The following is a 12967-nucleotide window of genomic DNA, read 5'->3' as shown; positions in this document are numbered from 1 at the left end:
TCAAAATCTTTTTTTTTTTTTTTTTTTTTTTTTTTTTTTTTTTTTTTTTTATTCAAAATGCAAGTTGCAAATATAGAAATAGCAGTTAATTTACATTTTTGTTCACAAAAGCAAAAAGTGAATTATCGAGAATTATTCGGATAATAGATAATTGCCCAAATTTTTTTTCATAATTTTTGCTCTTGAGGAAAAGGAATTTATATCCCAACGCCTTCGGGAGACTTTTATTCAAAATCTGTATGGAATTAATATTTTTTGGTCTAATTTTAAACTTTATATTGGTACGTTTCTCTTTCAATTTGATTAGCACAGCGGGCATTAGGTACAAATTTCTCTTTTTCGCTTTCCCTAAAGTAAAACTTTAGATAGGATTTCGCTATACTGTTCTTTGTTAGTACAGTCAAATCCCGATTAACCGACCTAAAAAATGTTAAGTGTTGTGTGTTTATTGAGGAACACTGGAATTCTATTCCAGAGTTCCTTCAGCCCTAGGTTACCGTCCTAACCTATCAGTCAAAAGCTGTCTACGGAAAATACAGAAAAGATGTGTGTGGGATAGGACATGATCTCATAGTCATTTGTAATTTAATTTCTTCATTTTTTAATGTTGCTTATTCTTTCGTTATATAAAGTGAGGTTCTTTTACTTTGAATCCTGATTTAATTAAAAAATAATATGAATTTAAGTACTTTCTGATTATCCGCACTCTTAAGATAAGTCATCAACTCATTGGCGAATTTTTTTAAACATTCTTCTTTTTCCATATAAGACGTGCATGTTGGTACTAGACGCAGTGAATATACTTGAATTCACACATTTTTATATTTAACCATCATTTCGTTGATAACTGTATGTTTTGCTTCGGCTGATTCGAAGAAATTGTTGGATTTCTTATAGATGTGATACATTTTGTCCAACAACAGCATCCTGTGAAGGTTTACTTCCTAAAGGAAAGAAATTGCGCGAGAATGCAGTGTTGAAAACTGCAAGCAAAGTCTTAAAATGCAGGTTTCAAGACCACCATATCGTCTTTAAAACAGCTAGTTATTCGCTTTATTTATTTATTTATTTATTTTTTGAAAAGACTGTGAAACGTCAGTGAAATTCTGTGCAGAAGAATTGGAATTATCACCCCACACAACTATTGCTGCTGGAATTATCTGAGGTAATTGTTCAACAATAAATGTTATTATTGTTGTGACTTATCTCACTTTTCTGACAGTAACATCAGAACAAGCCCACGAAATTCATCGTGACAAGGAGTGCAAGATTGCGCCTGTCGTTGGCAAGAGCTTTGAGCATCATACAGTTGACAGTTCGACTTTGCTCAGTTCCGCCCCAAAATTTTGAAGAAGGAGCGCCCCGGGGATCGGGTCCGATGATCTCCCACCCCTCTTTCCCTACCACTAGCCTCTCGAGAGGACTTTCGACTCGCCGCATACTTAGAGTTGCCTCATGCCGCACGGACACTACACGTTTACAAACAAACATGCCTTCTCCGGGATTCGAACACTGGCCCTTCGGTACTGCAAGTAGGCTCCCTTAACCACTATACCGTCTAGGTCCTCCCCCAACAATAATTAAAGCATATAACTATCTTTTCGTTGTAAAGAAGATACGGTGATCTTGAAATTATTTACCAACCCGCATTCGAAGACTTTGCTTTCTGTTTCGAACACTTCATTTCCTGAAAATTTCCTTTCTTTAGGAAGTACAACTTCACAGAACGCTGTTGTTGTCCTCGCATCTCTAAAGAATCCAACGCATTCCTCGCATCAGCTGAAGAAAAAAATACAATATTCAGCAAAATGATGATTAAATACAAACCGAGTAAATTCAGGTGTGTTCACTGCGTCTAGAACGCTCATGTGTTTGTTTACTACTGTTGCATGTATATTTAAAAATACGTCCAAAACATGGCAATTCTACTAAATTTTGTAATTGGTGGGGTGGAACATCAGAAAACACCTCAATTTTATCTGACTAAACAGCTTAAAAATACGAATAAATTGAAATCAGTATTTTCCTATTAATTACAATATATGTTATTGCCCTTTCTTGTGTAAATTTCAAATACCGCTGGATTAACTGTGATTTGGGAATAAACGTGGAAATCGTCCCCAGTATTATGGTGGGTAATATGATCTGACTGCACTTGAGTGTAAAATTCAGGAAGGAGGGAAACTTGTTTCCTTGATATATTCGAAAGAAGTTAAGTAAAAGTTTTGGATAAAAAATTTAAAGTAATAGACACTGTATCTTACAGCTTTGTTGACATCCAGAAATTTACAATCCAGAATTTAAGTAAAAGAAAACTTTATAATTGCTACGGTTGATCTACTGATTTCCAATTTATTTCGGAGAGAAAATTTGTTTATAAAGCACTCAGTGATGAATTCCTTTTAAACAAAAGCATTGCAAGTGCGAACATAATCAATAAGCAATAAAAATAGTTTTGAAAATTAACTATAGGATTAAAAAAGACCAATCTAACTCCTTCGATATAAAGGAAATTGTCGAATTTTTCGTAATTTTCCATTTTAGAGACTAAATTCTGACCCTTAATTATACGAAAATTCTTTCTGCAGAAAGTTAGCTACGCCAACATTACGTCTTTGCCCCCCCCCGCTAATTTTAAAGCGCTGTTTTTAATATATTAAAACACTGCTCTTATTTCAAAGTAAGTATATTGGTAGTAAAAAGTTTTGAAAATCTTCCTTATCTATTTCGTTCTTTGCTTATTGAAAATAACTAAGAGATGTAGTTATTATGTTTACAAAATACCTTGCCCCAATTGAAATAAATTGATGCCTCGAGTGCATTTTCTAATTAGAACTATAAAACTGGCACATGTATCATTCTAGAGAAAAGTGCTTGGCTATAAAGGAAATTGTCCAATTTTTCGTAAAATAAATTGTCTGTAAAAGAATTATTTTAAAATTGAAAAATCTCTTTTTTTCATGTGAATTGTAAATTCTAAACAAGTAACGAATCCTTTGTCTCAATGCCTGTAATGAAACTAAGGCATGAGACACTACTGGTGGGCTCTAAATAGCCCACCAACGATGTTCAAATCTCGGAGAACGAGTTGGCTAAATGAACGTTTTCATAGCTTTGCTCATGTATGATGTGAATAAAAAAGTTTTCCAAGCAAATTCTCCAAGAAGCCGTTTCTTCTGTTAGGCAGATAGTGCAATGCCGTAATCCAGTCCAGCCCTTATTCTTTATACTCTTTATCCGTTAAATGGCTCTAAATCAGTCAAAGCATATAAAATATCGGTAGATACTACGCAACTTCAAATTTTTAAAAATGTTAAAGTTTTCAATAGTAAATATACTATCCAAATAGTGTTGTAAATGCATAACCTTCATCTATGAGAACAACAGCGATGAAAATTAACATGCGCATTCTCACATATGAGCTGCGGCTTCTCATCAAGTTCATTTCTTACGGTTACAGCAGAATTTTACTTTGAAAAATATTTCAGATTCGAGTTTCATCGCCAAGTGATATTTTGATGAAGCCTGGGGTATAATCTAGCAACGTGTTATATTTATTACACTTTTGTGCATTTTAGGATGCCGAATTCAATTCAAAGATCAAATTTAGTATTAGGAAAAAATATTAACTCAATTATCTGCAAATCTCTTATAGATGGCCATCGCTGAATGCTGGGCGTTCGAGCCGGATCCTGTCTCAGGTGAACGCACAACGTGAAAACGGGTCAATTTCCCTTAGACAGTCCTCCACGAAGTCTTCACTTCTTTGGGCAGGTAGCCTTTATCATGACATATTCAAACGACTTAACTTAATCGCATAGAGGACCGAATCAATAGTCTATCGAATTTTCTAATTAATCCATCCAATTAGCTTTCGATCTTCCTCAGGAATTGGTAAATTTAATGTTTGTTATCCTAAGATTTAATTCTGTTTAATTTTATTTTTATACATTTATTTCCAATGAAATTAAAAATTGATTCCATACAGATGCGAAACTATGTTACTGCTTAACAGAATTTCTCTGTAAGATTTAGTAATTTCAGAATACATTACATAAATTATCCATAAAGAATAACATATGGCTTTCTCACATTTTATAGCAAATGAGAGTAAAACGCAATTTTTGTTTCCACGTAGATCTGAAGCACGGAGAGTTAAAAAGGTGAAAATACGTTGCTAGATTACATTTAAACATTTAAAAAAGAAATATATATGTATTATTTTTTCGTCTGATGCAAATTAAAATACACCATTTTACAGGTGGTAACAGTACTTTATGAGCATGGTACAGGAGCTAGCATGATTCTTATAGGAGGAGCTCTGTTTCAGTATGTTTGGGCCGCTCTTTGGTTCTGCCTCCCATATACTACGAAAACAGAAAAAAGCATCAAGTTATTCTTTATTGTCATATACTTCATATTTTTCATCATCAGTATCCTTTTAAAATATTTCTCTTTTAAGTCTTGTCACAAAAAATATAGAATAAAAGCATATTACTCATAATAATTATACTTTCAGATTATTCGTACTGCTAGTATATTTTTGTAATTTGGTTTAGTTGTGCATTTAAGGAATGCTCTAGATTTAATGAATTCCACAAAAAATTCATAAACAATTCGCAACCTGCAGTTTATTTAAAAATATATTAAACTTTTCAACATGTTTTGAGTAATATGCAGAGTAATTAAACAATTATTCTGTGTATTATTTAAAATTCTCTGTGAGTATAAAAAACATTCTGTGAATTAAAAAGCTCTCATGAAACCATAATTTTGCTAAAATAATCCTAGTAAAATGCATGCAATTCAATTCCTATAATACAGTTTTTGATAATTTATCGTAATGAGGCTTTCGTAATTCAAATCATTCTAAGATGTTAAATTTCATTGAAGGCAAAATTCTTTCAGAATTTGAAATTTAGTTCTTGGAAAGAAAGAAATTATATTGTAAAGAATTATTGCAACCCCCTTCATATGTACTCTCGTGGTTAGCACGCGCAGCTGGCATTTGAAAGATTCGTGTTTCTAATCCTGGTTAAGGCGCTATTGATCTTTTAAGTTCCCCGTGCTGAAAACTTAATATTCTCTACTCCGACGGAAATTCAAATGTCGAGAATGACAAATCGTCACCAACTGGATTTGGTTGACTGTGTCTCAAGCCTCTCCCCAGTTGCTCTTTAAGTGTGAGAGAATTTAAGGAGTTACTGCATCATGTTGTAAGTTTTGGGCACGTCCAGCTAGCAAATGGAAGTCTGTACTTACCTGTTAACACAACCATCTTAGTAGACATTGTCAAATTTTTAGAATGTTCCAAACCCTGGCAACTTAAAACAACCTCTGTGATATTTTTGCTTTAAACTCAGTTTTAAAGTATGTGGTTGTGAAATTTGCCAGCAATGGAAGAAACTAGGATAATATTTCTGCAGGAGTATAATATTTTGCCCTAAAATTGTTAAAGGAAATAGGGATGAGAATGGTTTGGAAGACAGCTGATGCGCAGTGCAAATTGCTTAAGTGAAAATAGATCGATATGTACGAAAACAACGCAAAAATAGCTACATAAAGTTTTCTTGGAAAATTTGTTTTATTTCTTATCATATCATATAATCCTTTCTTAATGATTAAAATTTGTGTTCTAAATTGCTAAAGTGTATTCTACGATAAATACTGATAGTTCAGCAATCTTTTTAAAGAAATTCATGAAAATCACCAACTTGTACCTGATAAGTAATTTTAATCATTTGTAAAAAATCTCCAAATTGCGCCAATGTGCTTGCGTTAATACATAAACAGAGGAAGATCTGTAGTTCGAATCCCAGCGAAGGCATAGATGATTTTTCATGTTTCCATCTCCAGAAACGTAATAGTCTAAAAACTGTCAGCTATAGTATCAATGATATGTTCATTGTCCAATGCGCTTGCGTTAATACATAAACAGAGGAAGATCTGTGGTTCGAATCCCAGCGAAGGCATAGATGATTTTTTCATGTTTCCATCTCCAGAAACGTAATAGTCTAAAAACTGTCAGCTATAGTATCAATGATATGTTCATTTTCAGCATATATTCCTCTTTTTATTCAAAACTAATTCAGAATGCATTGAATAAATTATCCACAGAGATTACCAGGTGGGTTTCTCACATGTTTCAGCAAACGAGAATGCACCATTATCTTTCTTTACAGTTTTGAAGCCTGAAGTGTTTATCAATTGCTGGGAAATTAGCAATTATTTTTATTCGATAAAAACAATTAATTGCTTAAACACTTTTAATGTTCTCCTTCTATTACGTTATGAATTAACCTCATATGTATAAAGTTTTACAAAGATTATAAACTTTCTCACAAAATTCTATGCATGATCACCCGTATAACCCATATATCTCTTAATTTTAAAAATATATAAATAAACTGTTGGAGTACTCCTCAAAATCACTTTTTATCCACCTTTTGTTCTTGGGTGATATTTCGTGATTTTCTTTCTGCATAACTGAAACATGAATCCGATTTTAAATAGAAATTTATTTACAAAATATAAGTACTTTAAAATCAAATAGTATCCTATTGTGCGTTTTGCCTGCAATTTAAATTATACACTCTGTGGTAAAAATATGGTAAATAACAGGTAGCTTTAAAAGTTAAATCTCTGGAAATGGACTGTATCCTTTTTAAATTTTAATATCATACTTTTTGCTCAATGTATTGACTGCAGAACATCGTTTAAACCGAATATATTTTTCTATTTAATTAGCTGTTTGTTATGTTATTATTAAAATAAAATTCGAGCTCATTACCACCTAAAAATTACAGTTACTCTTGCCTTAATTATACTATATCAAGGTGCATATGGTCAGATCATTAAAACAAATCTTTTCCTAGATTATAATTACTATTTTAAGTTTTTTAAATATAAATGGAAGATGCAGAACAGTGTTTTTATTTCACAATTTTAACTGCCTGTGAAGTTTATTTTTACTTCTGTACTTACTTAAAGGTATTTTCTTGACAAAAACAGCTTTATATCCTATGATATCATTCATCCTTGAAGAACTTGGTCCAAATCCATTTGATTTTGAGTCTATGAAAGCTATAGCATATGTTATGCCTATTAAGGTAAGTTTTTCAAACGAATATTTTACTGCTAATATTTGCTTGCTATGTACAACTTGCAGCAGTATCCTAAACGATATTTCTCTTTTAAATGATTAGAAAGCAAATTTTCTAGTATTTAATTGTTGTAATTTCTATTAAGTAAACTGGTGTAATCAATGAATGTTTTCTTACAAGAGTTTACTTTTTCTATCTGAGTTTTTCGTAATTGAACTTGTAGTATATGCCAAAGAAATAGGACAAATAAAACTACTACCTTGTATAAACTACACTTGCTTAAACTACACTCTACCTTGTTTAAACTACACTTAAGCAAACTACTTGAGTATGCTTAAAGCAAGCTATTTGAGTATCCTGATTTAGTTTTACATATTGTTATGAAGAGTGTTGACGAAATAGACGTAAGCATTACTTATGAACTGCTTACTAGAATTATACTCCACAAAACATATTTTGTTCCCTCCACTATCCTTAAAAATCAATTTTAAGTCGACAAATCTATCAGGTCACATTATACATTATCGTCCTTCATACGCATGCTTTTATTATGTAATGTCTCTCACCCACTCTAATAACAATAGATGCTAATTCTTTCTAGCTTTGTCCAGTGGAGTAAAAGATTTGAATTCGGCATTAACTACCATACAACTTTAATAATATCTTAACATAATTCAGTTTCCCTTAAATTAAGGATTACTTGTAAATAAAATAAAATAAACACATAAACATGATTTCAAACGTTTAATCATATGAATCAAAATTTTTATAAAGTGTTTTCCATTCTGATGACTTATTTTTCATAACAGTTTCCTACCATTTGGTTTTTACGTAACTTCTCTTTTATTTAAAGAGTTTTAAGAAAGAAACATAAATAATTAAAAAAACATTCTCTTCATCATCGTCCAACTCTACCAACATTGCTGTTTTTGGTACTTACCTTCTGCAAATGAAGGCAATAATAATCTAATAAATCTAAAGTTTCTTCTGGCCAATATCAAAATATTGTTTCAGGTAGCATTCCTTTACACTTTACAGGAAGGACTGGGTCAGGAAAAAAAGTCTCAAATACCTTCCTCACATTATTCTTACCCAGAATTATATTCGTGGCAGTTCTTATCCTTGTTGATATCCAGACGCACGAAAAAATAAAGGATTGAATTTAGGCAATTAATAAAACTTATAATACCAATATTACAATTTCAAATACTATTTAGCTGTTCTTGAGCATGTTCTTTGAAGTTATTCATATTAATTAAGTGACCATTTGATACTACTATAATTATGTGTTTATTCTAATCAAACTGTTACATGTTTCTATGATTCCTTATCTTTTTCATGTTATTTATGTATTCATTTACTGCCCGGTGGCGCAGTGGCTAGCGCATTGCGCAGCAGCACCACAGGTCCGGGGTTCGATTCCCGGGCTGGGCAAGGTCGGCTCAGCCTTTCATCCTTTGATTTCCATCTCTTGGGGCGATAAAATGAGTACCCAGTTCGCTTGAGGACTAAACACTGGGGGTCCTTGCGACAAGCTAACCACTTGTTCAGGGCGTATGCTTCCGGGGCCCACGGTCAAGAAAGCAGATTTCGGGCACTGCAGGCCTTGGCCCATTAGGACTGTTACGCCACTGAGTTTAGTTTTTTTTTTATATATTCATTTATTTATTCTCGTTTTAGTTATTTATTCATTGTATTGATTGTGTTTCGATCATCTCTTTAGACTCGAATATTCACATAAAATGAGAATAATGTGCGATTTTCGAACTTTAATTCTATTTTCGAACCAATAAACAATTATGAATCTGTTTTCGTTTAAAAATTAATTAATTCCGATTATTTCCTGATTGAACAGCCTTAAATTTTAAGTTTATTGCCATGCTATATACTCGTATATAAATACACATAATAATATAAATGTAAAGAATATTTTCCTAAAAATTCAGCAAACTTTAATATACGTAAGCTGTGTTTTTCCAACTATAAGCCCCCTTTTTCAGTTGCTAAATTTTTGTTCTACATTTTGCTATGGTTTTATAATCGATATTTTAAGAAATGAAATTCTAGTCTGGGCGAAAACAGTTAATTCATTGTACTCTCTACAGTAACGACACTGTTTAAATCCTAAATAAATCACGCGGGTAATTACCATTTATATAAATTGTATAACTACCGCTAATTATGATAGCCTCATCTAGTAGATTTATTGATATTATTGAAAATGAATAGGTAATAATGCATTATTAATTTTTACGAATTTTTCTTTCTGTACCATATTAAAATATAATATTTAATAAGACAGCTTGCCTTTCATTCTAATCAGAAACGTGCTCTACCTGCAATTTTATTTCTTAAAATTTATCTTAAAATCTAAAGCGCGTCTTATAGTCTAAGGAGGTCATTTTTTTCGAATAAATACGGTATTTTTAAACCCACAAACGTTTCATAAACATGATATGACTTCATAGGAAGAAAAGAGTTCTTTACACCTATAAAGTTAGACTCAATTCAACTTAAACTAAACATTAGTCTAAACTTCAAGACTTCTCTACGAATTTTCGTCCCGCCCTTTCCTCAGCTCTAAGTAAATAGAACGTGAAATAACTGAAGGATTTATTTCAACATCGACTTAAAGTTACAGAACTAAAACAATTCACAAAATTAACTTTCGCTACTTGCGGCCTTTCGCCCAGGCTACAATGATTCAACGTATTTGCAAGTTTAAATTTAAAGTTAAATAATATGGCTTCGCATTACAAGACTTAAGTTTTCAATTAGAAACATCCTCAGTGGTTTGTAGCAACAGCGTTAAGGCAGGCAGTAACTGAGGAGTTTCATATTGCAAGTTGATGTTCGCGGCTCTGTCTCCTAAACTTAAGAGTTTCGCTTACATTTAAAACTGTCTTCTTTTAGATATTCTGATGGAGTAGACGAAATAGTAGAACTTCAGGAAAGATTTAACATAAGTAAAAAAGTATTGATTAAAATTAATATTTTACAAACCGAAGTATAAAATAGTCGCTCAAAACTGAAAATTGTCCCTTTCCTGGAACTTACAGAGATTATTTTCAAACAACTAAAAATACACAGTCGGACTTGGAACCCAAACGAACGTTTAGATATTTCTGTGAATATCCATATAGCTGCTTTGTAACTGTAACATTTAAAAGCTATTAAAGTGATGCTTATGTAAAACCATAATATGTAGCTAAACACAGCAGTCCCATAATAAAGAGAATGGGAATAAATGGAATGTAAAATTAATAAAAGGCTTTGTAAACGAACTTTAAAAATTTCCTCAGATGTTTTAGCTATGAGCTACTATTGTCATTTAAGCCCTGAAGGACGAAAATGCGTTGTTGGATCCAAAACATCCATTATCTTAAGATAAATAACACGCCGAACAAGTATTAATTTAGAAGTTAAACAACAAAAATCAGCGTTATATTTTCAAATTTTCACACGACTAGTTTTGGATGGTTTTACCGAACCATCATCTCAGCTGCAAAAGCACAAATGAACGAGATAAGATATAGTGATTAGATAACATGGACAGGAGTCACGCTACTGGCGCTATCTGTTGATGAAACCGGAATTGAAACATAATTTCTTTGAAGGCTGACTGTAAAGATGGATTGGAATTAGGGTCGTTAACTGGAACAGAAATATTTTTTTGAATGTAAAAGCCTCTAAAAAATCCAGTTCACCAATGGAAGATGTTTCTTGAATAATTTTGGCATCAAAAAATTGAAAGTGGGATTTTCGGGCCAACAATGCTTGGTAACAACGCTGATGGAACGAGACGGCTTCCGTCCTAATGCGGCCTAATATACGTCCATCGAAATTAGTGCCGCCCCACCCTTGATCAATCCACAATGTTGCGACCCCACAGAGCAAGGACAGACAAAGGCAGTACCAGTACGGTCCCTGCCGAGCCTTACTCTGTCCCGAGAGCCCTCAGGCCTTCTGTGAAGTCTGTTATTATGCCCCCGTGGTTGAGACTGCCTAGGTACAGATCCTAACCAGTACTTCCCAGGTGTTCGCCTGAATCAACCCCCGGGGAGGGGGGGGAAGCTGGGTAACAGAAGACTTCTGTGTTTCCTTTTTTTCTAACATATGCCTCATGTTCCTTAAAGCAAAATTTCAGTTTTCACATTCAAAAAAATCTTTCTGTTCTAGTTAACGACCCTAATTCCAATCCATTTTTTTAAAGAAATTATGTTTTATTTCTGGTTTCATCAACAGATGGCGCCAGTAGCTTGAGTCCTGCCCATGTTATCTTATCTTATCTAATCACTATATCTTATCTCGTTCATTTGCGCTTTTGCAGCTGAGGATGATGGTTCGGTAGAACCATCCAAACTAGTCCTGTGAAAATTTGAAAATATAACGCTGATTTTTCTTGTTTGACTTCTAAATTAATCCATTATCTTATTCTTCAAACTTTAAATTAAGCAAGTAGCATTACTGTATTTTAGCATTTTGTATTCTATTTCATCAATGTACTACTAGGTTTTAAAGCATTTTTCATATTTTAACATCATTTAAATGATTTATTTTAATTGATTTTAGCTTTTCCGCCATATCTTTCTTAGAGCTGATAAAATGTTTTTAAAAAATATAAGTTTCTTATCTGTAATCTGTCTCCTTAATATTTTTGCGCTCTATGTTTCATTAATACAATTATAGATTTCATGTTTTCAGAACCTGCTTTTTTTTGTGTTCAAGGGAATAATCAGAAATTTCTTTCTTTTATTTCAGTATAGTACAGCTTACATGATCTGTGCATTCTGCGAGTGGGCTCTCTGCATTTTAAGCATTGTACATATTTTGACTCATTTCAAAGATTTACAAAGAGTGTCATTTCGAATAGTACTGCGACATAAATCGTGTCTTGAAGAAAAAGAAGATCCAGTACCTAGTATTTCTTTGAAAGTTCTTTCATGACACGTACTCTGTTTTCCTCTACAAAGGCTGTTTGAAATCATTTGAAGTATTCAAATAGTTCTGAATTTCATGCATATTCTGATCAATTGAGAAGAGAGATCAAATTAAGGAGAAATTGTTTTCTTATTTTACTTTATTTCAATTCCAGAATGTGCAATGAAATGCAGCACTTAATCCCAATGCTATTTGCATGTAATTCTAGTTTATTTAGGATTTAATAATGCAATTATTTTCTATGCATTTCGGGATAGCAGACGTTTCCTGCGTTTTGTTTAAACCATTGACATTGCAGCATAATCTAAGATCGTGTGCAGATAATCATATTAATACTCATAATAGTATTCTCAATACCCAGCCTTTCATTAATCAGAGAGCCGTGATCCAGTAAAATGATGAAAATTACTAGTGAAAACTGTTTTCCTCAGCATATTTTGGTTAACTTATTTTATTATCTTCTTAATTTAATTTATGTTATAAATAAAGTTTTATTGTTGAATATGAGTAGTACATCAGCTTTATTGCTTTGCATTTTCAAAGACATCTTTTTTTTTTTTTTCAAAGACAAAGGAAAAATTCACATTTCTAATTTCAGAACAGGAAATGGTAAATAAAATCAGAATAGAAATAAATATTTAACTATATAAAACCTTCATTGCTGCTCAGCTTTGACTTCTTGCAAACAAAGTCTAATTGGGTGTACTCCAACTGCGCTAATGAAAATCCCCCCCCCCTGGTCGAGCTATAGTCCAACTGCGCCAATCAAAATTTTTTTTCCCTGCTGCCTACAGGGTTACAATTTAACTTTTCGAAGCCAACTGTAGCCAAGAGGAAAATAAAAATAAATAAATAGAACTACATATCACAAGAACAAGTAAAAAATATCTAACAAGCAGGCTAATTACTTGAATAACAGTAAT

General features: G+C 32.5%; 1 protein-coding gene across 4 annotated transcripts in view; it reads left to right on the top strand.

Annotated features, from left to right (window-relative positions):
• LOC118191675 (DNA damage-regulated autophagy modulator protein 1-like) overlaps positions 1 to 12551 on the top strand; it is an 82308-nt gene extending 69757 nt beyond the window's left edge. For all 4 annotated transcript variants that reach the window (XM_035362508.2, XM_035362509.2, XM_085809090.1 and 1 more), the window contains exons 5-7: positions 4262 to 4433; positions 7012 to 7109; positions 11865 to 12551. In XM_035362508.2, the coding sequence (XP_035218399.1) occupies positions 4262 to 4433; positions 7012 to 7109; positions 11865 to 12050 (456 nt within the window). In that variant the 3' untranslated portion in view covers positions 12051 to 12551. The remainder of the gene's footprint in view (positions 1 to 4261; positions 4434 to 7011; positions 7110 to 11864) is intronic.
• The last annotated feature ends 416 nt before the right edge of the window (positions 12552 to 12967 follow it).

The sequence above is a fragment of the Stegodyphus dumicola genome, chromosome X2 (assembly GCF_044657685.1).
Source record: "Stegodyphus dumicola isolate Sdum_Otavi_A_Nest chromosome X2, ASM4465768v1".
In the NCBI taxonomy this organism is placed as follows: Eukaryota; Metazoa; Arthropoda; class Arachnida; order Araneae; family Eresidae; genus Stegodyphus; species Stegodyphus dumicola.
The sequence above is the reverse complement of the archived record's forward strand: the minus strand, read 5'-3'. Positions and strand labels throughout refer to the sequence as shown.